Raw genomic sequence first — 25931 nt, forward strand, 5'->3', positions numbered from 1 at the left:
ATTCTTCTAGTGTGAACATTTCTCACGATAAAAGTCACATTCCTTTTCTTTCTTTCTCCCAGGCCTTCTAATCAGACAAAGCTCTAAATTCTCCTAATTTTCACTTTATAATATCTTACTTCTTTTCCCTTTAGCACCACCTTAATTCTGCACCAATAACCTGAATCCTGGTGTCATTTCAATGGAGAAATAGATTGGTCTAGCTAAGAAAATAATTTCCACATAATTTTATGCTCTGTATCTTTTTACATGCTCCCCATAGAATGGTTCCTGATAGAATATATATTACAATTTACTTGGTTATTGTAAGTCTTACAACTCTAATTCTAGACTTGGCTCCTTTCAGCTTGCCTATTAATAATTTGCAGTCAGTTTTGGGTGATTTAGATGCATTCACCCCTATCACAGACAGCAGATAAGAACTCTATATTATGTTTGGCCTCTATAGACAGCTTGTCCAGGTAAAAGAACTTTGCTAAAATTGTCAATTATCATCTTGGCACATACCTGATACCAATTCTATCGTATTATCCTGCAGGTCCATTTTGCAACTAATTTATCTTGAAAGATTCAACAAGGAGTAAAATTGCTTATCATAGATGCCCCATGAGCATTTCATTAACTCCTCCCCACACCCTGCTCACCATGGCTACACTAGCCGGCCATTGAGAACATCAGCCTTAAAATTTTCCCATGTTAAAATTGCAGCTAAGCCGTAGTAACAGGGCCTAAATTATCTGTGAATCTATATGCTGAAGTAGAATTAAATTGTATGATGAACTTATCTATCAAAAAGCATTTCCTGCTAAAACCAGTTTGGCTCAGTGGATAGAGTGTCAGCCTTCAGACTGGAGGGTCCTGGGTTCGATTCTGGTCAAGGGCACGTACCTTGGTTGCAGGTACATCCCCAGTAGGTGGTGTGCAGGAGGCAGCTGATGGATGTTTCCAACTCTCTATCCTCTCTCTTACTCTCTGCAAAAATCAATAAAATATATTTAAAAATAAAAATATGCAATTCAGGGGTTAAGGGATTGAGCTAAAAAGAGGGAACTCAAAGATATGGACAACAGTGTGGTGATGGTGGGGATGGAAGAGTGCATAGAGGGAATAAATGGTGATGGGAAAAAAACATTGAAAAAAAAATGCAATCCATTAGTTTTTCCAGGTATGTTAAACTTTAGCCTCAGAGGTAGCCAGGTCATCAGGGAGCTATATAACTGGTCTCTAGCGTAAATTTCCAATAAACTGCCATTTGTGTAAATGCCATTATTTACCATGAATCTATAAGAAAATGACTTCAATTCATGATTGTATACATTTATTTATAGCTACAAATTATTCAGTTCTTATTCTGTCAGGCATCATGCTAGGTGCTATCAGTGTATCATTTAAATTTAATCATCCCAATCATCTCTTGGGAGTAAATAGTATCCCCATTTTATAGTCAGGATACTGAAGCTCAGACAGGATACATGGTTCAGAAATGGCAGTATTAGGATTCAAATCCAGATTTATCTGATTTTTAAATCTGGTGGCCTTACCCACCAGGAAAGCTACTGGGAGTTTTCCATTATATCACACTATACAGCCTAAAGCATCTTTGCCAAGCATTTATTTTTAATTTTATTCTGGTTTTATCTTATGCTTTTTATCACTTCACTGGTATTTTCAACTATTTACTTTTATACCATTATAATATATTTTTAATAAACTGCTTAAGATCCTTTTGGATTTATTTTCCATTGAGGTATACTAAAGAAAAAGAAATTAAAAAGCCCATCTGAAATCCTGTAATTATTACTTTTATTTAATGTTGGCTGGATTTTTCTTGTGTTTCCTTGCCTTTATTAAATTTTCAGGTTTATGTGTACACACTGCTTAAGAAATAACTGAGGAAAGCTTTGTATTTTCCACTGTCCTCTGGTGCTTGTAAACACAATGAGTACATTTTACCCTAGGTTTGCACAGTCAACACCCATTTAGCCTTCATATACACAATCAGATATTTGAGGAAAGGGAGTTTGAAACAGTGAAAAGTTTATAATAAAAGCTATTGTGAATATTCCATTAGTTTGCCCCCGCTTTGAGGGAACAGGGTATGACACCATTTACAGAATCAACCAAGTCTACTTATTGGTGCCCTGTAACCAGATCTTTTACTGTCCGTAAGATTCTGTTCTAAAATCCTATTAGGCATTTGTCTACAGGTGATTTCCTCATGAATCACACTTGTTACTTTTAGTTCTTCTTCTGTACCAGGCTGTCTTTTCTAGATGGCCCAAGGTCCTCTGTGTTTCCGATGAGCTGATGTCAGCTAGCCAAGGAGAACATTCTGCCTCCCTGGTTTCAAGGGGTTTTCTTGGTAACGCTGAGTGTGGGCCAACATGGAACACTGGTTTTCCCACTACCTGCTCTCTTGGCTCTGTGTGGTGATTTGGTGTCTAGTTTTATGAGTTCATCCCAGTTGTTCACTCTAGCCACGCTTTTGCTGCCAAATTAAATTCTTGCTTTGTTTTGCTGCCCCTTATCAAAGAACTCATCTCACACTGTCCCACCTTCGCTCTTGAGAAGTGCTCTGCTCGGCAGCCCTTCCACTAACAGGTTTAGAGTTTAATTAGCCGAGATACAGAAACTGTTTCCCACTTAAATTCCCAGATGGCAATTTGGCAAAATGACATCTGCTAGAGTTAGGGTAAAGGTGGAGGAGAAGAACAAATTAGGGATCATTTCATGCTAGTTGGGTATTGTTACGTGAGGGCGGTCAATGTTTCACTTCCCCATTTTTAGATTCAGATTGTTAGTGCAGCTAAAGTAGGAACAAGTGCTATAGAAATAAAGAGAAATTACTTAAAAATTCTTAGAAAATTTTTTATTTCAAATTATGCACACATAAAAAAAGGCTAGAGAAAATATTTATTTGCTTGCTTTTTACATCTTACTCTTTCAAATAAGGTGTTTTTCTCGTTATAAAGTGACTAGAGGCCTAGTGCATGAAATTCATGCCCTTGGGAGGTCCCTTAGCCCAACCTGCACCCTCTCACAGAGCAACAGGCCTAAGATGGCAATCAGACATCCTTAGTGCTGCTGTGGAGGCAGAAGCTCCCAGCGGTGAGCTTGGCTTCTGTGGGAGCACACTGACCATCAGGGTGCAGGTCTTTCATTGAGCTTCTGCCCCTGGTGGTCAGTGCACATCATAGTGACTGGTTGTCTCGTTCAGTTGATTTGCATATTAGCTTTTTATTATATAAGATACTTATATAAGAGACCCAGTGCATGAAATTCATGCATTTGGGGGTGGGGGGTTTGCTGGCCTGCACTCTCTCAGTCCGGGAACCCTTGGGGGATATCGTCCTAAGCCGGCAGTCAGAAATCCTTATCATTGCTGTGGAGGTGGGAGAGGCTCCCATCATTGCTGCTGTGCTAGCCATCCATGAGTCCAGCTCAGGGTTTCTGGCTGAGTGGCACTCTTCCTGTGGGAGTGGACTGACCACCAGGGGGCAGCTCCTTCTTTGAGCGTCTTCCCTCTGGTGGTCAGTGCATGTCATAGCAACCAGTCGTTCTGCCATTCAGACAATTTGCATATTAGCCTTTTATTATATAGGATGATTATAATTGTTCTATTTTATTTTCAGTTATTGTATCTAATTTATAAATGAAACTTTATCATAGGTATGTATGTATAGGGAAAAAAATAGTATATGTAGGTTTCAGGCATAGATGGAGGTCTATGGAAAGGGGAGACTACTGAATATTGAAACTTTCTCACTAAAACCAGGTTTCACAACCTACCAAATTTTTAAGTCCAAATGGTCTATAAAGTTACAACTGATGTTTATGGGACATTAATGAGTTCATATGTGATCAGTTAATAGGAGAAAGAGCTCAGTGTAACATGGAGTTGTTCTGGTTTCTTGGCATGGGGCTCTGGAATAGAAGTAAAATTTTACCCTTTAACATGAAAGCAAGTTCTCATTCGGTGCAGGTCTATTTTTAGAGAAGCCTCAGGTGCCTACAGGGGGGAAGCATACTCCCAGTCTTGCATGACTCTGGGCCCCAGCAGGTTGCACTTCCTTCTGTGATCAGAGCTCCTTACATCTGCTTTGCTCAGCAAAGGCAAATATTCCCATTTTTGTGCATTTTGCACCATCTTCTGAGATAGCCTCCATTACATGTTGAGTTGCCTGTCTGCGTAGTTATCCAGATGATATCTGGGGGCTTCAATTATTGTTTTAGTTAGCATAAGTTTTGAGACGTTTATTATTAAACTTATTTTTACTGCAAACTTTTTTATTTTTTTAATTAAAATGTAGTTAATATACAATATTATTTTGGTTTTGGTGTACAACGAAGTTATTCAACATTAATACACATAATAAAGTAAATAAGCTGTTATTTTTAACGGACATTTTTTTAAAATGCATCATTTTTCAGGAACATGTATCTTGTGTTACAGTAGAAATCCTGTACTTTGCACTTAGCAGATGCTTAATAAATGCTGTCAGATGATATATAATTAACTATATCACAAGAATTTTCTTTTCTTTTTCTTTTTAAAATACATTTTATTGATTTTTTACAGAGAGGAAGAAGGATAGAGAGTTAGAAACATCGACCAGCTGCCTCCTGCACACCTCCTACTGGGAATGTGCCCGCAACCAAGGTACATGTCCTTGACCAGAATCAAACCCGGGACCTTTCAGTCCACAGACCAACGCTCTATCCACTGAGCCAAACTGGTTTCGGCTCACAAGAATTTTAGACAATGGTTCCAAGGAATGATTGTGTTGACAATGAACCAAACTGCAAGAGCTTAGCAAGATCATTTGACTTTTCTAGAATATAAAATCTTTAAGTCATTTTAGTTTGCATGATATACTTGTCACTACTGTTTTAGAGAAACAGAAGCTAAGTCGTTTTCAAAGACTGATGAACAATCACCCATTATTTCTTGAAGCTGAATAATAGGAAACTGTACTTGTTTTTCAAACCATTTGGCAACTGTAAGAAGCTGCTGGTCACAAAACGCACGTCCAATAAACTGTAGTCCTATTGGCAACCCTTGGTTGGAGAGGGCCATAGGGACACTCACTGCTGGCAACCCTGAGTACAAGAAAGAAACCCATTAGTTGATTAATTGTCCATCCTAAGAAGCAGAGACCCCTTCCACTTTCCAGTGCTAGCAGGACCACGATAAGGATTAAAAAATAACAAAAAGTATGATATACATGCTTTTGCACCTTTCTTCATTCACTTCATGATAAATGTTGAAAATCACTGTTATTGGAACATCTTCATTCCTTCTTATAGCTGCATTTATTCCATTATGTGGATTTACCATAATTTATCCAGCCATTCTTCTACAGTTCGGCATGCAGGTTGTTTTCTGTGCCTAGCTATCAATATTTCACGCTATAGCCTAGTGAATTACTGTGTTCATGTTTTCTGGTATTCTTGAAAGTTTCTCAACAAAAAAGGATTGTTTCACCAAAGGATAAATAAATATGTAATTAGCGAATGCCAAATTCCCCTCCAAAAAGCTGTACCATTCTGAACTCCCATTAGCAAGATGAGGGATTTTTTCCTGCAGCTTTGCTTATAGGCTATATTGTTGAGCTTGTAAATTTCCCCAATTTGTTAGATGAGAAATAGTAGCTCAGGTTTGGGGCAGAGAGAGTATAAAATCTTGGGACATCTTGTTATATCATAAAAAAAGGAAGTTTTCAAAAATTACTGGGGACAAGTCTAAAGGACACATGCAATTTGAAGGGGGCTCCTATTGACTAAATCTGGGGCAGTATGAGCAACAAAAACAATGATAGTAATTGCTTATATTACATTGAATTAAAAAAAAAAAGAAAGCTGATCTTTAGAGAAGACTGCTAACTAATATACAAAGATGGAATGCTATAATTAGAAAGGTCAGTGTTTTGTAATTTTCTAGATATTAACTCAGGCAGGCAGCATCAATGGATGCTAAAACTGAGTTCAAGTTTATTGGGGATTCGGATATTCACATGGTCTCAAAGTATCACTTCACCAAATGCTGACAAGTGATAAAAGGAAAAATGTAACTCTACAAGGAAAACATCTGCAGTTACTTCCTTAACTAAGGGTTCAACGTAGTTTCCAAAAGCAGAGCAAACTAATGTTAACTGTTTCCTGACATCAAGAATATGTAGTATTTCTGTCAAAAATGTTGAACTCAACACAATCTCAAGGAAGCAATCTGACAATTCACTTCAGGACAAGTGAACTATATTCTTCAAAAGACAATGTCACTTAAAGGTAGGGGATTTCTTATCAGAAGTAAGCAGGCTAGAAAAAAGTAGCACAACATTTTTTTAAGTGCTAAAGAAAAGAACTGTCAAAACAGAATCCTATATATATAGCAAAAATAATCTTTAAAAATGAAAAGAAAGCGAAGAGAATTAGTTGCCATCAGATGTACCCTAAAAAAATGGCTAACGGAATTTCTCTAAACAGAAAGGATGTGATAAAACATAAAAATCTTGACAGATCAGGGAGAAATAAACACAGTAAGCAAAAGTACAGGCAAGTACAGTAGACTTTCTATCTCCTCTTGAGTGTTCTATGCTATGTTCAATAATTGCTATAAAAATTATAATGCAGCCTGATGTGGTTCTAAAAAACAGAGAGCTGAGGGATTTAAAAAAATACCATAAATGAATTATATATCAGGAAAAACAACTTATAAAAGACATTTTTGGTACAACTGATAATTCAACTTTATTAATTTAGAAAACTTAATTATTTAAATTTAAAATGCAACACTTAAATATGGACTACATTTGGCAAGTTATTGTATAGTATTTATGTTAGTTTTCTTAGGTAAGATAATGGTATTGTGGTTATATAGGAGAATGTCTTTATTCTTAGAAGTCTCATGATAAAGATGAAGTGTCATGAGGTTGAATCTTAGAAGTGTGTGTGTGTGTGTGTGTGTAGAAAGAGACAGAGACAGGGAAAGAGAGAAAAAGAGGAAGGAGAAAGTAAATGAGGCAAAATATTAACAAGGGTGAACCCAGACAAAGGTCACAGCATTCATTATGCGACTTTCAACTTTTTTATAGGTTTCAAGAATTTTTTAAAGTTTAAAAATATGCTAAGTGAACTGATTCTGAACATGTGTATGTGTGGTGAATCTGATGATTTGTGTACCTATGCCCAGGCACCACACACATACACACACTTTTCTAAGCATTGCAGAAGGACAAGCAATTGCCTTTAGGGAACGATCTAGCTGGAACCTAAGTGAAGACCAGGGTGCCTACTTAAAAATGTAAAGAAAATCTGAACATTCTTGATGGACCCTCACCTGCCATATTTACAGCCTGTGTAAAAATATCACCCTGGGCACTTCGCGTTCTGTTGTCTTCTTTGATGAATTCCACGTACGGCACTGCCTCACTCAAGGTGGTGGGAGTTAACAAGACATCCACTCCAGAGTTAAAAACATTCACAAAATCATTAGCAATGAGTCGTCTCACTTTCTGTGCTTTGATGAAGTAATTCTCATAGTTTCTGGGGAAAACAATAGATGAAATTTTAAGGGCTTTTTGTTATTTCTTTGAACAATTCTCAGACGTGAGGCTTGTTAAAGAATTCACTGGATCTCAGCCTTTATGAGTTAAGATTCCTAAAATTGAATTTTGTTCAATTGTGATGTCATTAGAAAATTTGGTAGATCTATAGTTTAATCAATCAGAATTCACTACTAGATGCAATTCTGCATATATAATCATAAAACATCAATACTTCCAGGGAACCATTCAACCAGAACATTCATTTTCAGGTGAGGAAAATCAAGTATAGTTATTAAATGATTTTGCAGAGGTTACAGAGATTGGCAGTGGTAAAGTCTAGAACTGGGTTCCTGGAGGCTCAGTTTAATCCTCTTTCTATTATAATGTCTTAACTCATCTAGAGTATAATGATAAGTAATTATTAGAAGGACACTGAAGTTTTGCAAAATTCTAACATATCATCATCAGAATTAGACATTAGAAAAAGGCTCTGCAAACAAAAACTGGGGAAAGTATGCTAGCTTACAATTTTGTATTTTGTGGATAGGCACAGCCCAAATGGAAATGTGCAATTCAAGGAAAGATGCTTACTTTACTGAAAAGATTAAGAAATTAGCCAGACTTAGGAGTTCATGTAAGTTATGCAGAGAAAGGGAAAAAGAAAATGCCTTTCAACTCCTCCTGAAACTAATGAAGGCTGGCAAAAGTACTAACTATTCGAACTTCAGTTTCCTCACCTGTAAAAATGGATATCACAATTCCAGTCTTACTGCAAACCAAATACAATGAGATAAAAATGCAAAAATCTTTTTACCCTCAAAGAATGCTCTAGAACTATTAGATGTCCTTACTATAATATTATTTGACCACAGGGTTTATAGAGAAGAATGCAGCCCTAACAGGTTTGGCTCAGTGGATAGAGCATCGGACTGCGGACTAAAGGGTTCGATTCTGGTCAAGGGCATGTACCTTGGTTGCAGGTATATCCCCAGTGGGGGCTGTGCAGGAGGCAGCTGATCGATGTTTCTCTCTCATTGATGTTTCTAACTCTCTATCGCTCTCTGTAAAATATCAATAAAATGTATTTTTTTAAAAGAAAAAAATGCAGACATCACCTCTCTGTAAAAAATCAATTAAATATATTTTTTAAAAGAAAAAAATGCAGACATCACCTGTAACTTACACAACAACAACAATTGATGGATTAAATAATGTATTAACAGCATTCCCAAACCTGAATTTTAAAAGAGAGCAAATACTTCTGTTCTCTATGAAATTTCTTCCTCCTTTAAATATGGTTCAAAAGCAGAACTGTTCCTATCAATGATGCTTCCATCAATGATGCCATATAAAAAACCAGAAAACAAGACAAAAGGCAACTACCATTTTCAGACCTTAGACATCAGGCATTCAGAAGAGGGAGCTATGAGAGAAGAGAAACAAGTATGTGAAAAGCTCTTTGATTTCCCTAGAGCAGTGGTAGGCAAACTGCGGCTCGCAAGCCACAATGCGGTTCTTTGGCCCCTTGAACGTGGCTTGGCATTAGAGCCCCTCCTTCAAAATAGACTTGCCTAAGCCGAAAACCGACTTCTGCGCCTGGGCCACAAAGTTTCAATGGCACTGTATGTGGGTGCCCGCACATGGTATTTTGTGGAAGAGCCACACTCAAGGGGCCAAAGAACTGCATGTGGCTTGCAGTTTGCAGACCACTGCCCTAGACTAATGCCTGGAGACAGTTTTCAGGCCTGAGCCCAGAGAGGCGGAACCTAAAAAGAGCTTAAGAGTGGAAATACGGGACTCTCTGTCAAAGAGGAAGATGGAAAGTTTGGAGAGGCAGACCACCACAATTTGCCAGAGCAGAGTATTGGATAGGAATAAGTAGCACTCAGAGCTAAAGGGATTACTTGAGTGTGGTGAGACTATTTAAGATCTACTCCCTTAGCAACTTTCAAGTTTATAATACAGTACCGTTAACCATGGTAAATATGATGGACTTTAGATCCCCAGAAACTTACTCATCTTATCACTGGAAGTTTGAAACCCTTTGGCCAACATCTTCCCATTTCCCCCCAGCCCCAACCCCTGGCAACCACAATTCTACTCTGTTTCTATGAGTTTGGATTTTTCATGTCTGTCTGTCTGTCTATCTATCTATTTATCTATCTTAGATTCCACGTTAGTGAGATCGTATCGTATTTGTCTTTCTCTTACTTCATTTAGAATAATGCCTTCACAAGACGGTCAATAAACTAATACTGAAGACACTCTAGGTAGGAGTCATAGTAATTTAGAATTCTTTCTTGGAGCAACAGGTGCATAGTGGAAGGAAAAACTAAGTTGATCTACTAAATTTTTCTCGAGGGACATCAAAGTAACTTCCTACTTAAGGCTCTAACAGCCATAAGCCAATGTGGCAATAATTGTCAGGGGACATTTAATGAGGCCAAAATCCCTCAGGGCTTCCTACTTTACTAATCATTTAATTAAAACTTCCCATTTTTGTTTGTTTCTGAAAAACAGGAACCATAAATAAGCCTTTAATTGATTTCTAATTAAAATCACAAAGATTTTGCTTCTTTAGCAAATATTTCAACTTGTAAGACCTGCTACTACTTTACTGTTGAGTTTTTAAGAATGGGGAAAATTCCTAAACTAATTATCTTACTCTTTTAGTAAGAAAAAGTTTCCTGAGAGAATTCTTCCTCTCACCACATCATTAAAGCCTTCTCGTCTGGTTGCAGCATACATGGCTTCAGTAGACACATTAATGTCACACCTGTGACCTGAAAACCAAAAAGAGATAGACATTACTTAAGAAGGAAGTTTTGGCTGAAAAACAGACCTAAATTTACATTTGTGACCAATACAAAATTTGCAGATTGCCCTTCATGGTTTCCCTTCTTTATTTGCCTTGTGAGTGATTGGCCAGTCAGCAATCAAGGAAACAGAAGAAGATAACCAAGAGGGAGACACTATTGGTTCACTTCCTCATTTTTTCCTTCATTGAAATGCATACTGAGCATCCAGCACATACTGAGCATTACATTAGATGAACTGAAAATACAAAGATGAAATACTCTCTCTTCAAGGTATTCAGTCCAGAAAAGTGAATTGAACATACAGAGATATTACTGATCAATAATGTAAGAATAATGCTAAAATGAAAGGATTCACTGATTTACTTTTCTAACTCATCAATACGATCTTGATCAATATATATATATATATATATATATATATATATAGTCACTAATAAGTGAACCTTTCAAATGTTGAGACAACTACCTTAAAAATACAAAACACAACCATCTTACCATACTCCAGCCCATCAAATCTTGCCATATTCGATGCCACTTCTGATGTACACAATACATGGTAGCAGACAATTGAGTAACTGGTGTGGGGTAGGGACACTTCAATTACTTTGGCCCCCTCAGACTCAAAGAGCTTAGCGGCTTTGGACCAAAGAGACTGTACTTCACTCGATAATTCTGGTACAAGATATTCCTTATTGGAAAAAGGTAAAAAACAGAAATTAGAACGTCTACATTGATGATTTATAAAAATTTGTACTCCAGGACCTTTGGCAATACATTAGAAAATTTAATTAACTTGCTAGTAGATAGCCAGAAAGACTGAACTGATTTATGATGTTCATGGCACAGCAAGCACAGTACTAGTATGAGTGAGCTCTCTAACAATAGTAAAGATTGGTGATTTGGTTGGAGACCTTATAATTGTTAAATGCTTATTATATATCAGGTACCCTGCTAGATGCTTTTCAAAGATTTTCTACTTTAATGCTTTTAATAATCCCATGATGTAGGTATTATTTTTCAAATTATTAATATAAAATATAGAGACTAGAGAAGTTAAATAAGTTTAATATTACATAGCAGGTAAGTAGAGGATCTAGGATTCTAAACTACATTTGTTTCTACAACCTGTGCTTTCTCTAAGCCCTTACAAAAAGGCAGAGTTATGACCTTAACTGAAGATTTTAAAGAAAGTAGAATTTCCCTACAGTAATAGTCTCAACTGGGGGCAGTTTATCTTCTTCCTGTCAACCAGGGACATTGGTAGCGCGCGCAACATTTTTGGTTGTGGGACTGTGGTATGGCGGGGCGCTACCTCTAGAAGTAGAGGCAGTGACATCTTACAATGCATAGGGCAGTCTCCCAAACAAAAAATTATCCAAAAAATTACTGCTGCCCTGGCTGCGAGGCTCAGTTAGTTGGAGTGTTGTCCTACACACCAAAAAGGTTTGGAGTTTGATTCCCAGTCTGGCACATACCCAGGTTGTTGGTTAAATCCTGGGCTGGGGCATGTATGGGAGGCAACTGATTGATGTTTTTCTCTCACATTGATGTTTCTTTTTGTTTCTCTTTACCTCCCTTCCTTTCTCTCTAAAATCAATAAACATATCCTTGGGTGAGGATTAAAAAAAAATTAATACTAAGCTTAAAGGTCAATAATTTAATTGACTTTCATGTATGAATCACTTAATTGCTACCATAATAAATATGGTAGTAATACAAATAATAGTAATGTCAGTAACATTTATTGATCCTTTACTTTGCAAAGTACATCTTGGACTATGCCCTTTACATCAGGGATTAATAAATTAGGCCCATAAGTCAGATGTGTTGATAGCTATTTTTGAAAATAAAGTTTTATTAGAACACAGCCATACTCCTTTCTTTACATACAGTCTATGGCTGCTTTCACACTACTATAGTGGCAGAGTTAAGTAGTTATGACAAACTGCATGGCCCACAAAACCTAAAATATTAACTAATTGATACTTTATAGAAAAACCTTACAGACCCTTGCTTAACACATTGCAGATGGATCACGAGGAGAATCTTCGCTTCATATTTACACAGTGTTGTACAAAGTATCATACTTTAAAAATATATTAGCTTGTAAGAACATGTAATAACTTCAAAATGCAATGGGTATTTAATTTTAAAGCATGCCTTTAACATTTATGTAAAAAGTTTTTTGTACTTGTTCAATAGAAACTTATCTGGCCACTGGGTAAAGCTAGCAATAAAACTACTAGTCCGCAATGTGTTAACATGAGAATCTAATTCTTTTTATTGAGGTGTAATAGTTTACAACATAATGCTACATTAGTTTCAGGTGTACAGCATGATTTGATATTTGTATGTATTAAGAAACGATCACCACAATAGGTCTAGTTAACACCTGTCACCATACATAGTTTTTTTTTTTTCCCCCTTGTGATTAGAACTTTAAAGATCTACTCTCTTAGCAACTTTCAAATATGCAATATAGTATTATTAACTACTAGAAGCCTGATGCACAAAATTCATGCAAGAGTAGGCCTTCTTTCCCCCAGCTGCTGGCACTGCTTCCCTCCAGCACCTGGGACCCGGGCTTCCCTCACAGCCCCAGCTTCGTCCAGTCTAATTAGAATAGCATAGTATGCTTTTATTATTAGAGTCACCATGCTCTATATTACATCCCTATGATGATTATATAATTCAAACCTCACCATTCTCTGAAATCAATACTGTTATTATCCCCATTTTACAGATGGGGAAATTGAGCCATGTGTGCTCAGGTTACACATCTATAATAATAATAAAAGGGTAGTGTGCTAATTAGACCCGACATTTTTCAGACATCATTCTAGATGCCCTTCCTGACGAAGCTGGGGGCCTGAGGGAAACCAGTCCAGGTCCTGGGTGCCTGTGGGCGGCCCGAGGGAAGCCGGCCCGGGTCCCAGGTGTGTGCAGGTAGCTGGAGAAAGGAAGCAAGCTGGTGTTCTGGGTGCCTGCGGGCAGCCAGAGGAGGGAAGCAGTCCAGGTCCCAGGTGCCTGCTGGAAGCCTGAGGGGGAAAGCCTGGGTCCCAGGTGCCAGAGAGAAGCCAGCGCCGGCAGCTGGGGGAAAGGCCTACTCTTGTACGAATTTTCGAGCATCAGGCCTCTAGTAGCAAATAAAAGTGGAAGAGCAAGGATTCAAACCTAACCAATCTGTGCTTTGTATGTGACAGTACAGTATTCCTGTAAAGTAATGAAAGGGAAGAATTACCTTGGGAATTCCTATACATAGTTTGCTTACATCTGTCAAACTGGGAAGTATAAACGATTTAACAGGATCTTGTACTGTGGTTGAATCTTTGCAGTCATGCCCAGCCAGTACACCTGTAAAGGAAAATTCTTGGGAGTGACAGACATCATTGGTTTACAGTGAAACTGTAACGTTTTCAAACCACATGGAATCATATAAATACCCAACACAGTTGCTGCATCATCCACGCATCTGGTTAAGATTCCTGGCACATCCATTGAATTCACCAGGGGAATGAGACCGTGACGGGAAACTAAGCCATAGGTTGGTTTTAAACCAACAACTCCACAGAGGGCAGCTGGATTTCTGGTTGATCCTCCCGTATCTGATCCTAAAGCCCTGGAATTCAAATGGAATTCTCTTTAGAAGAATGACATATCTCTAATTACATTTGGAATCGACCTTTTAAAATGTATATTTTAAAACTGTATTTCCCTCTGATTATATAAAAATAAAATATGCTTTTCTCAGAGAAGTATTAAAATATAGAAAAGGATAAGAGGTAAAATATCCCACCATCCTGAGGCACTGGTAATTTTTGGCATATTCAAGTCTTTAAAAATGCATTTCTCTTTCATACTTCAGGTTATTCTGTAATCATAAGTTTCTATCTCTTTTTTGCTAATCATGAACCTTTTATCAGATCACTAAAATTACTGAAAATTTAAAATATTATATGTATAATACTCTATCATCTCAGTTGGCAATTCCCAATATTTTAAAGTACATTCTCTTATCAATCTACATACAAATCTTTACCTTCTTTAATGGCGACTTTACAGTATGCTTTTAACAACTGAATATACCCTCCCAGAAATTCAGATATAGCCCTTCTACTACCCCAGTTAGAATAATGGGTAGAAATGTATTTTAATTTATTTAAACATTATGTCATTGCCAATTATAACAATTGAATAAATTACTTTGTAATAAACACCTTTAAACATAAACCTTCGCCCATATGTCTGATTATTTCTTAAGTTAGCTTCTAAAAATTGAGTTAATGGGCCAAAGAGTCTGCCTATTATTATAAGTTCTTAATATATATACAGTCAAATTACTCATTAGAAAGGTTATACTAATTTATATTCTCAATTGCAGTGAATCCAATTGTGTTTAATGTTCCATTGTTCCACTGAGTACTAACAGTTCTTAAAATATGGTTAAAGTGATAACCAAAAAGCTTTGTAAAGGTGTATTTTAAAATAATTTTTCACATTTATTTGTATTTGTATTACCTAACTATGAAGTGTCTGTTCATTGTTTTGCCTAATTACCCATAGAGTATATGCTTTTCTTATTAAACAACAAAAACTCCCACAAAAATTAACTTAGAGGACATAATACTAGGTGAAATAAGCCATCACAAAAACTGCATAATTTCACTTAGAAAAGATAACCAGAGTAGTCAAATTCATAGAGACCGAAAGGAGAAGAGTGGTTGCCAGAGGCTGGGGGACAGGCAAATGGTGAGCTGTTGTATAATGGGTACGAAGTTTCAGTTTTGCAAATGAAAAAAGTTCTGGAGATTGGCTGCACAAGTGAATATATTTAACACTACTGAACTGCATATTTAAAAATGGTTATTAAAATGGTAAATTTTATGTTATGTATATTTTACAATTAAAAATTAAAAACATTTAAAAAACTTTCAGAAAAATTGTTTTTCTAATTAGAAAAGTATACATGGCTAATGGAAAAATTAAAATGACCTACTGTATGAAGTATATAAAGTAAAATTTCTCTTATAATTACTACCCTGATAAAAATCTAGTTATCAATTTTAATATACATTCATCCAGACACTTCCATGCAACTTGCATATATACATATGTATTACTTTTAATAAAACTAAGATCACACTATACACACTATACATGTCTTTCCATGTCACCAGTGCTCTAGCTCATTCTTTTTCATGGTGCATTAGTATTCCAAGAATTTTCTTATTTTTAAAACTATTATAGAAAGAATGAACCAAAAGGTGGGGGTATAAAGCAGAACATTTGACAGTTTGGGACCCATTCAATTGGAGTTAGTTTGGGTCTGTGCTTCTCTTGACTACACCCAGAGTGAAGCTTTGAACTAAATAAGGCTCCTACCAGTCACATGGTCTTTGTGTTCTACAGAAAATGCAAATTAGACTGCCTTTCTTACAAAGTCCATTTGAGTCACAAAATCAGACTGTTGCTTTAACAATTTCTAAAACGATACATTTTCTTATTAGGATTCACTGACAGCTATGTAAAGTAAAACCTGCATTTCGATAGGAATTATGTGTCAAAATGCCATCTTCTCAAAGCCCATTCAGAAAGATGAACACTGAATGGGGTGATGAGGATAGGAAAGAGTACCTAATCTGGCAGGCCTAACTTATCAGAAGTCTCATTAATATTAATGCAGTGCTATAAAATTTCACAGAGATAAAATGAAATGTTTTACTTGTTAACAAGATTCCAGAGAAACTAAAAAAAAAAAAAAAAAAAAAAAAATCTGTAGAGTCTAATAAATCCTCATAGCTCTAAAAATATAAATAATTTATAGCTTGCAATGTCCCTGAAAGAGCTTAGTTACAGTGGATAATTAAGGAAAGAGAACTATAATAACAGCAATATTTATTTACTTTTCCTTAGATGGTTAGGAAATGCTTTACAAGTGGGACTTAAGAGATAAAGCATGATTGATGCTTCCTAAATACAAAGTATATGATAGTTGAATAAATCAGCTCCCTACAAACTTGAAAAACCTTTACTTACTAATATATATTTTTAGTTGCTGATTGATAAAAACACTATTTTAAATATTCTATCGATATATATTAGGAATATTTTTTTTCTTTCCCTTTTGGGGGGACAAAAGTCAGAATTAGGCGAAGGATAAACCATAGCTAACAATTTAACTCAGTAGCACTCAGCTAAAGCCATGGTATGTGAGTACCTAAATATCTGTACAATCATGACACCCAAATAAATTATTTTAAAAATGAAATTCAATGAAACCCATTTATGCTAACTGGTTTATTCTGCAAGATCCATAAAATCATGTTTTTAAGAGAACCAGGTACTATATAGGAAGACTTTAAATGTTAAATTGTTATTATTATTATTATTATTATTATTATTATTACTAGAGACCTGATGTATGAAGATTTGTGCAAGAATGGGCCTTCTTTCCCCTAGCTGCCAGCACCACATTTACTCTGGCCCAGACCCATCTTTCTGCCTTCACTCTGGCTGGGACTGCCTTTCCACCTCTTTCCATGCTGTTCAGAGGCCCAGAGCTGCTGGGGTGGTGTGGAATGCCTGCGTCATCGCCATAGCGATGATGATAGTGTCCCGCCCCAACCCCGCCACTTGGCGCCTGTGTATGCAAATTAACCCACAATCTTAGTTGGGTTAATTTGCATACTCACTCCTGATTGGCTGGTGGGCATCACGAAGGTACAGTCAATTTGCATCTTTCTTTTTTATTAGTGTAGATTATTTTTTAATCCTCATCTGAGGGGTAAGGATATTTTTTCCATTGATTTTAAAGAGAGTGGAAGGAAGAGGGAAAGAGGGTGAGAAAAAGGAGAAAGAGAAACATGGATGTGGCAGAGACACATCAATTGCTTCCTACATGGGTCTAAACTGGTGGTGGGGATCAAACCTGAAACCCAGGTATATGCTCTTGACTGGGAATTGAATCTGAGACCCTCCGGTACACACACTGACGTTCTAACCATTGACTAATGCTGGCTACAACTAAATATTATCTTAAAGTTAAATGTATAACTACACATAAGTGTACTGTATAGTTAAGTATTAATAGGATAATTTTGATATACTATTGGACACAAATAGCTCACTAAAAAGAAATAAAAATAGTGAGGTACTGCCCAATTAGTATGAATCAATGGTTGATGGTAAACCTATGAACTAGGAGGTCACAGTTTGATTCTTGGTCAGGACACATGCTCAGGCTGAGAGCTCGGTCCCCAGTAGGGGGCGCAGGAGACAGCTGATCAATGATTCTCAACACTGAAGTTTCTATCTTTCTTCCTCTTCCTTCCTCTCTGAAATCAATAATATACCTGCGTGTGTGTGTGTGTGTGTGTGTGTGTGTAAGAAATACCGAAGTATGAATTTGCCTACTGTTGGATTTTGCCTACAGTTTATGACTATTTGTGCCAGGTTGGGTTTTAAAGTACAAATAGAAAAAACATCTTACGCAAAGCATGTGAACGCTGATACGGCGGCTGCACTCCCTCCGGAGCTTCCTCCCGTTATTAGCCAATTTGTATCCTCGTTCTCGCCATGGGGTTTCTGCTTCTTCTTTTCTCGGTACTGTTTTGAATAACTCCATGGGTTTTTAACTGGTCCGAATACACCATCTGTGCTACCAGATCTGAGAGGAAGAAGTGAAGCAAGATATCTAATAAAACTTTCATTTTATGTGACAATTTCATCTTCTGATAATTATTTGCTTCTGACATTGTATAATCCACTGTAATAAACTGAAAAGATAGGAAGCCTGCTTAGATGTAGCTTTATTCAATTACATAGTTGAGGAGTGGAGGATGGAAAGAGCATTTGTGATAGAAAGTAGAGAAAACTAGTCTACTAAGAAATAAAGATTTATATCCCAGTTGATCATCTAATTCAGTTTAAGATGATTTCCCATGTAAATTAATGTCTTCTGGTTGTAGTGTCACAAACATTCAGTTAACACAAAGTCTTTTATAGGAATCCCTTTTTTTAAAAATATGTTTTATTGATCTTTTTACAGAGAGGAAGGGAGAGAGATAGAAAGCTAGAAACATCGATGAGAGAGAAACATCGACCAGCTGCGTCCTGCACACCCTCTACTGGAGATGTGCCCACAGCGAATGCACATGCCCTTGACCAGAATCGAACCTAGGATCATTTAGTCTGCAGACCAATACTCTATCCACTGAGCCAAACCAGTTTTGGCGGAATCCCTCTTTTAATCAGAAGTTTTAAGAAAAGCATTATAAGTAGAATACTAATAAGTTATTTTTTAAATTTTGAAATAATTTCAATCATACAGAAAAATTATAAAAATAAAAGTAGTATGAAAAGCACTTTACACCCTTTTCCTAGATTCACCTACTGTTAACATCTGATCTTATTTATTTTATCATTTGTATGCTCTGCGTATGTGTATCCACACACTTTTTTTTTTTCTGAACCATTTAAGGGTAAATTATATTGCAATGGCTCTTTAGTCCCAAATATTTTAATATGTACTCGGTATGTTATTTCCTAAGATTAGAGTATTCTCTTATATAGTCAGTAGAGGCCCAATGCATGAAATTCGTGCAAGGGGCTCGACCTTCGAAGTCCTGGCTTCGTCTGGAAGGTTGTTTGGAGGATCGTTCTGTTGATTGGTCTAATTAGCATATTAGCTCTTTATATATAGGATAGTATAGTTATCAATATCAACAAATTTAACAATATACTTTTATCTAATTTAATGTATATAATCCAATTTTACCAGCTGATGCAATAATGTCCTTTATAGCATTTTACTCCCTTCCTGTACAGAAGCAGACCTAGAGGTAGATAGATACTACAGCTAGTTATCATTATCTCCTAAGCTTTGTTAAAATTAAAAAAAATATATATATATATATTTTATTGATTTTGTTACATAGCGGAAGAGAGAGTGATAGAGAGCTAGAAACATCAATGAGAAAGAAACATCTATCAGTTGTCTATTGCTAAATGCTATGTTTTCCAAAGACAGTTTATATTCACTATTTTTATAACATAAAAACACTGACTTTAACAGTACTACAAAATATTGAATATCGATCAGTTAATATGCCCACAACTAAGGTACATGCCCTTGACTGAAATCCAACCCAGGACCTTTCAGTCCACAGACCAAAGCTCTATCCACTGAGCCAATCTGGTTTCGGCATTTTTTTACTTTTTTAAATCATTCACTAGCCAATGAACATTGAGCTATTTCCACTTTTTGGCAATTTGAAAAAAGTCACAATAACTATTGTACTGAAAGGCCATTGACAGTGCTTTTGTGTAAACATAAGTTTTCACCTCTTGACAGAGATTGTTGGGTCATATGGTAAGTGGTGTTTAATTTTATAACACACTGCCAAACTATTTTCTCAAATGGCGACACCGCCCTAACTGGTTTGGCTCTGTGGACAGAGTGTCAGCCTGCAGACTGAAGGGTCCCAGGTTTGATTCCGGTCAAGGGCATGTACCTTGGTTGCAGGCATATCCCCAGCAGGGGTTGTGCAAGAGGCAGCTGATAGGTGCTTCCCTCTCATCGATGTTTCTAACTCTCTATCCCTCTCCCTTCCTCCCTGTAAAAAAATCAATAAAATATATTTAGATAAATAAAATGGTGACACCATTTTGAATTCCCTACCAGCAAAGTATGAGAAATCCAATAGTTCTTTATGCTTGTCAGCACTTGATATTTTCATTTTTTAAGCCATTCTAATAGGTATAAGTATCTCATTGTGTTTTTTATTTGCATTTTCTTAACGTGATGCATTTTTATGTGTTTATTTTCCAATTGTATATCTTCTTTAATGAAATGTCTACTTACATCTTTTACCCATTAAAAGAAAAACTGAGTTGTTTTCTTAGTGAGTTGGGAAAAGGTCTATATATACTGGATGCATGCTCTTTCTCAGACAACAATGCAAGTATTTTCTTTCAGTCTATAGTTTTATTTTGTTTTTTCATTTTTAAACAGTATATTTCAAAGTGCAGAAGTTACTAATTTTAATTAAGTCCAAACTATCAATTTTTTATTTAACAAATTGTACTTTATGTGTCTTAAGAAATTTTTGTCTAACTCAAGGTCATATAGATTTTCTCCTACATTTTCTTCTATAAGTTTTAGGTTTTATGTTCTTTAACTTATTTTAATCTAGAACATTTTCATAGCCTTCCTATGCTTTTTAGATATTGATACTTAATAGAATGTTTCTAATTTCAGATTTGTCTTTTGTTTCCTTATTATTACTTTAGGAAAGGAAAATTGCATAGATGATGGTGTGTTCTCTTAGGGAATCACATCCGGAGGTACATGATGTTGAATTCATCCTCACTGATATTCATTTTGATCAGCTATTCAAGGCAATGTCCTAATAACCTATGTTTGAGTTTACTCCCATGGGTTAATCTATTCAATACGTATTTACTAAATGCCAAAACCATGAAAAGACAAGCCAGAGAATGGAGAAAATATTTGCAAATCACCTGTATAATAATGGTTTTGAATCCAGACTGTATGAAAGAACTCTTACAACTCAAGAAGATAAACAACGCAATTGAAAAAAAAAAAAAGGGTGGGAGACAAAAGATTTGAATATATTCTTCGAGAAGATATATGGGTGGCAAACCACATAATGTTTAACATTATTAGTCATCAGGGAAATGCAAACTAAAACTGAGATATTACTATATATGTATTAGACAGTAGAGCATAATATCACAGAGGGAATGAGAAATTGTCATTAGAATCCTCAAAAAAAAAAAAAAAAATCACCTCAATACTTTTAGGGAACTACATAATAAAATTGAAGACAGATAGAAAAAATACAAGAGAAGAGAATTTCAATTTTACTTACCCCATAGCAAACTCATCTAAGTTTGTTTTTCCCATTAGTAGAGCTCCCTGATCCAACAGCTTCTGAACTACTGTGGCATTATAAGGTGGTACATAACCTAAAAAAAATTAAGTAATTTTTATTACAGGAAAAAAACCAACAACAGTAAACATATAAAACATACTAAAGAAACAAGATTTAAAAATATATATATATATATATATATATATATATATATATATATATTTTTTTTTTTTTACAGAGAGGAAGAGAGAGGGATAGAGAGTTAGAAACATTGATGAGAGAGAATCATCAATCAGCTGCCTCCTGTACACCTCCTACTGGGGATGTGCCCACAACCAAGGTACATGCCCTTGACTGGAATCGAACCTGGGACCTTTCAGTCCGCAGGCTGATGCTCTATCCACTGAGCCAAACTGGTTTCAGCAAGAAACAAGATTTTTAAACTGCAATTAAACAATTTGTATTGACATGTGTTAATTATTCTTAATTTTACTAGTCGGATGTACTTTCTTCCAAAAGTTATTTTTTTCTATTGCTAAATGCTATATTTTCCAAAGACAGTTTATATTCACTATTTTTATAACATAAAAAAACTGACTTTAACAGTATTACAAAATATTGAATAACAAAGGTGTACCTAATTCATTTGATACTAATCACAAATCGTATTTGTACTTGACTTTTTCTTCTCAGATAATGCTATTTCACAGTGATTTTTATCCATTTCCAGTCAGAAATAGATTTTTATTGTTAATTAAAATTCTCTCATGTAGTGTATATTCAAAAACAATTATAAACAGTCTACTTATCAGAGGAACCTAGGCACATACCTCAGAATATTACTTTTAGTATATAGTACTCTGAATAACTTTTTCCCATTTCCTGTTCTTTCTATGATCCAAGCATCTTGATAAACTTGATTCCTTTTTGACTTACTAAACTGTAAAGAATAAAACTAAAATTATAATACTCAAATAAATATCTATAATAATAAGAATGTAAAATGCTAATTAGACCGGACAGCCAAATGACCTTCCTGACATCCTTCTAGATGAAGCCATGGCAGCAGGGGCCGAGGCAGAGGAGGTTAAGGGTGATCAGGCAAGGAGGTGAGCAGTTAAGAGGCGATCAGGTAGGCAGGCAAGTGGTTAGGGGTAATCAGGCAGGCAGTCAGGCCCGTGGTTAAGAACCAGCAGGGATCGGGCCTAAACCGGCAGCCCAACATCCCTCAAGGGGTCCCAGATTGCAAGAGGGTGCAGGATGGGCTGAGGGACCCTCCCCCCAATCCCTTGTGCATGAATTTTGTGCACTGTGCCTCTAATAGTGATATAAGAGGTACAGGAGTCAAGAAATAAAAAAATAATGGGACTATAGTGGCTAATAAATCTTCACACCATCCTTGAGAGATGGGTAATGACAGCCACTCCATACTCTTCCCATGTTATCACGGAGTGGGAATTAGAGGTTGCTTAGTGTGTTTGTGGTGATCAGTTACTGAGTCTTCCTAAATAGGATTGCTAAAACTTCCTAAATTACATTCATCCACTAAGCAGGCCTACCTCTAAAGAATAGTTTTGCATTCTGAAAGAGTAAATAGAAAAAATGTAATACTCCATCCTAAGTATCTTTTTTTCAGATATAGAGTGAGAATATCTTGGTGCTTTACTATCTTTTCTTTAGTATTAACTGAAAAATTCTTATTTTTAATAAATGCTGTGATCAGTTAAACTTTACCTTTCAACATGTTCGATGCACACGTTGTCTTAATGCCAGTTGTGCTAAAGTTGTCTTTTACTGCAACAGGAATTCCATCTAACTCCCCAAGTGAGTGACCTGTGTTAAAAAGCCAAAAGAAAAGAAGTATTTAATTCAAGATATAATGACACATTACTACTAGTTAATAACTATTAGTTCTTGGTAAAGATACTTCTTCAGAAATTAAATTCAGGTTAGAAATTATTGCAGTTGGACAGTAATATCCAATTGCCTTTTTTAATTATTATTACTATACTGCATGGTAAGTTCTTTAAATAAGGGAATGCTTTATGTTAAAAGATTCTCTTGCCAAATGGAGACTACTATATCCAATTAAAACTCTTTCTCTGATATAACAACTGAGTATAATTCAAAGCAATTTACCTTTCTTATATCTTTCCTCTGATTCTTCAGCTTGCTTTAAGGCCACTTCTTCTGATACAGTAATGTAAGCATTTAGAAACTTGGTCTTCTTGATCAGGGAGAGACATTCTTGACAGAGCTCAGTTGGAGTAATTTGGCCTTGTTTCAGTGCGACAGAAACCTATAATGTATTCAGTTAAAAAAACCCTTTGGTGAGTCTGCAGAAGTTTCAAATTTTACACTGATGCAGGCAGGTAGAGTGATTAAGTATAAATTTTGAAGTAAGGCTTGGAGTCCAAACCAAGAGAACCTATTAACTCTACACTTAGTGTAGTGAACCAGGGTAACACTTTGACCAGCTTGAAGATGGTTTGGAGAATACCACATTCATAGGCCTAGCTAAGTAACTGTCTCTAAGCCAGGCTTGAACAAACAAGAGTGATGGTTTAGGTCATTGATCGGCAAACTCATTAGTCAACAGAGCCAAATATCAACAGTACAACGATTGAAATTTCTTTTGAGAGCCAATTTTTAAAAAATTTAAACTATATAGGCAGGTACATTGTTATTAACTTAATTAGGGTACTCCTTCAATCGCACTGTATGTGCGCACCCATGCGTGGTATTTTGTGGAAGAGCCACACTCAAAGGGCCAAAGAGCCACATGTGGCTCGAAAGCTGTGGTTTGCCAACCACTGGTTTACTAGGTAAACCATCCTGCCCAGAAGAAGTAGAGGTCCAGCATGGGTGAAGCACGGGTTAGGATAGACTGTGTAAAGAGAGTAGCTTAGCTGCAACGCATGATGTGGAGAGAATATAGAGTGGACAGAAGATATATTTTGGGTTGGGAAAATCACCACCAAATAATGTTTTGCACACAATATCAATAAATACTTGTAAAAGGACTGATAAAGTAAAAGCAATCATGCCAAGGCAACCATCCTCCTGTCTACCCCTGGGTCATTTTTTTTTATCCCCTTAACGTAAAAGTTGTTTCGCATGATGCTTCCCTCAACGTCATGAGGAAAGGGTTGGCACATAAAAGGTGGAGCTGAATGGGAAAAGAACAGAAAAAGAAAAGGCCACGTTTTTTCAGTTATATTTCATTTTCAAACAATTTTTTCTTTTTAAAGGACAAATAAGATTCTGCACTAACAGTAAAGTCCAGATGCAATTAAAATAGTAAAACAGTAATTATTTGGGGGAAGACCTATTTATTATTTAAAGCCTGCAAACTTAAAAGAAGTTCTCATAATTTAGTTTTCTAAAAGGCTGCCAGGTGGGAAGAAAAGACCTTCCTGGTGAAGACAGAAGGCATGGTAGGTCCTCAACCTCTACGTATCAGCAGAATCACCTGGAGCCTTTGTTAAACCATGTACTCTGGGCCTTACCACATAGATCTGCCTCCATGGAGAACAGCTGAGTTTTAACAAGGGCGAGAGGTAAATCTTACAGCAGTGGGCCTGCAGACAGTTATAAGGCTGAGAGAGCTAGAGCAGGAAGCAGAGACCTGAATTAAAACTCTAAGAGTAGGGATAAAGCAAGAAAACAGATTGCAGATATAATTTTAAGACAGAATTAAGAGGGGTTAGTGACTTAGTGGATATTACTGATGAAGAAGAATCTAAAGGCAAGGAGGATAAAGTTGTCTCATTAATAAGAGACTATTAAGAGTTCAGAAATCAGGTTTTGGAATTTTTTTTCCTAAAGGTGGAGGTTGAGACGTAAGAGAGGGTCCTGTTACAAGGAAGTCAACTTTGGTTAAATTGGGTTTGAGGTGCTTACGGGGACATTTGTTAGAGATGTCCAGAAGACACTCATACAGCCTAGCCCTAGAGTTACTAAAGGACGTCCAGGAAACAAGGACTAGGATAAAGGAATTATTGGTATTTTAGTGGTAGTTAAAGCCTAGAGGGAGGGGGGAAAAAAGGGGGATCATTAGTTTGGCTTTTGCAAGGGACAGAGTTGCATCTCCTTAGAACCGCATCAAATGAGTGGTCGGGGCAGAAGAGACACCGAGGAGGACCAACGCAATCCCCCGCTTCTAGCAGCGCCCCAGCCTTAGCAAACGTCTAGCTGCGAAGCCGGCGTTCACTTCCACCCCTCAGCTCCGCGGTATGGAAGCTCCCCGGCTAAGGTCCTAACTCCAGAACCCACATGGAGAGTACAGCCGAAGGACCCACAGGTACGAATCCCCAACCCAGTTCCAGGGGAGGCGGCGGGGCTGAACGAGATGCCTGGCCAGGCCCGGGGACTCCATGCCCACGGACTCCACGAATCTGGCCGACCTCCCTGGGCCCTCAGCACCCAATTCCACTCACTTCTCGGAGGGTCCGGCCCAGCATAGTCTTCGTAGCCAGTCTGCCACCACAGGGGCCAGGTGACAGGGAGGAAAAATAAAGGTCAACAACTGCTACGGGTAGTACATGGGCGCGGCCATCTTTGCTCGTCACTGGACCTCTCAACACCGAGTTCTGCCATTGGTCGGGTTGCAGCCCGAGGAAATGATCCTTGCACACGATTGGTTGGCGCCGCAAGGCACCTCCCTTGGCGGT

General features: G+C 36.8%; 2 protein-coding genes across 6 annotated transcripts in view; one reads left to right on the forward strand and one right to left on the reverse strand.

Moving 5' to 3' along the window:
- Positions 1 to 4373: 4373 nt before the first annotated feature.
- On the reverse strand, positions 4374 to 25853 carry QRSL1 (glutaminyl-tRNA amidotransferase subunit QRSL1). 5 transcript variants are annotated; one of them, XM_036414913.2, is made up of 12 exons: positions 25698 to 25853; positions 23398 to 23557; positions 22993 to 23091; positions 21256 to 21352; positions 17853 to 18029; positions 13807 to 13982; positions 13605 to 13717; positions 10859 to 11051; positions 10210 to 10327; positions 7337 to 7542; positions 4755 to 5100; positions 4374 to 4532 (listed from the first exon to the last, which is right to left on the reverse strand). In XM_036414913.2, the coding sequence occupies exons 1-11, from the start codon at positions 25719 to 25721 to the stop codon at positions 4883 to 4885; spliced, it is 1581 nt and encodes a 526-aa protein (XP_036270806.1). In that variant the 5' UTR covers positions 25722 to 25853; the 3' UTR covers positions 4374 to 4532; positions 4755 to 4882. The 5 variants fall into 5 exon arrangements, with proteins under 5 accessions (XP_036270806.1, XP_036270807.1, XP_036270808.1 ...); XM_036414916.2 differs by lacking the exon at positions 4374 to 4532 and adding an exon at positions 5238 to 6657 and having other exon boundaries at positions 4914 to 5100; XM_036414914.2 differs by lacking the exon at positions 22993 to 23091.
- Positions 25544 to 25931, forward strand: part of RTN4IP1 (reticulon 4 interacting protein 1) — a 43075-nt gene continuing 42687 nt past the window's right edge. Inside the window, exon 1 of the mRNA XM_045573385.1 lies at positions 25544 to 25561. The gene's annotated coding sequence lies outside the window, so the exon portion shown is untranslated. The remainder of the gene's footprint in view (positions 25562 to 25931) is intronic.

Source organism: Pipistrellus kuhlii, unplaced genomic scaffold (assembly GCF_014108245.1).
Source record: "Pipistrellus kuhlii isolate mPipKuh1 unplaced genomic scaffold, mPipKuh1.p scaffold_m20_p_5, whole genome shotgun sequence".
Lineage (NCBI taxonomy): Eukaryota > Metazoa > Chordata > Mammalia > Chiroptera > Vespertilionidae > Pipistrellus > Pipistrellus kuhlii.

Excerpts from the sequence above, each read along its gene's own strand:
- QRSL1 (XM_036414913.2), bottom strand. The coding sequence starts at position 25,721 with ATGCTGGGCCGGACCCTCCGAGAA. Across the intron at positions 18,030-21,255 it reads TTAGATGAGTTTGCTATGGG|ATCTGGTAGCACAGATGGTG; the intron begins GTAAGTAAAATT and ends TCTTCCTCTCAG. Across the intron at positions 11,052-13,604 it reads TATGTATAGGAATTCCCAAG|GAATATCTTGTACCAGAATT; the intron begins GTAATTCTTCCC and ends TTTTCCAATAAG.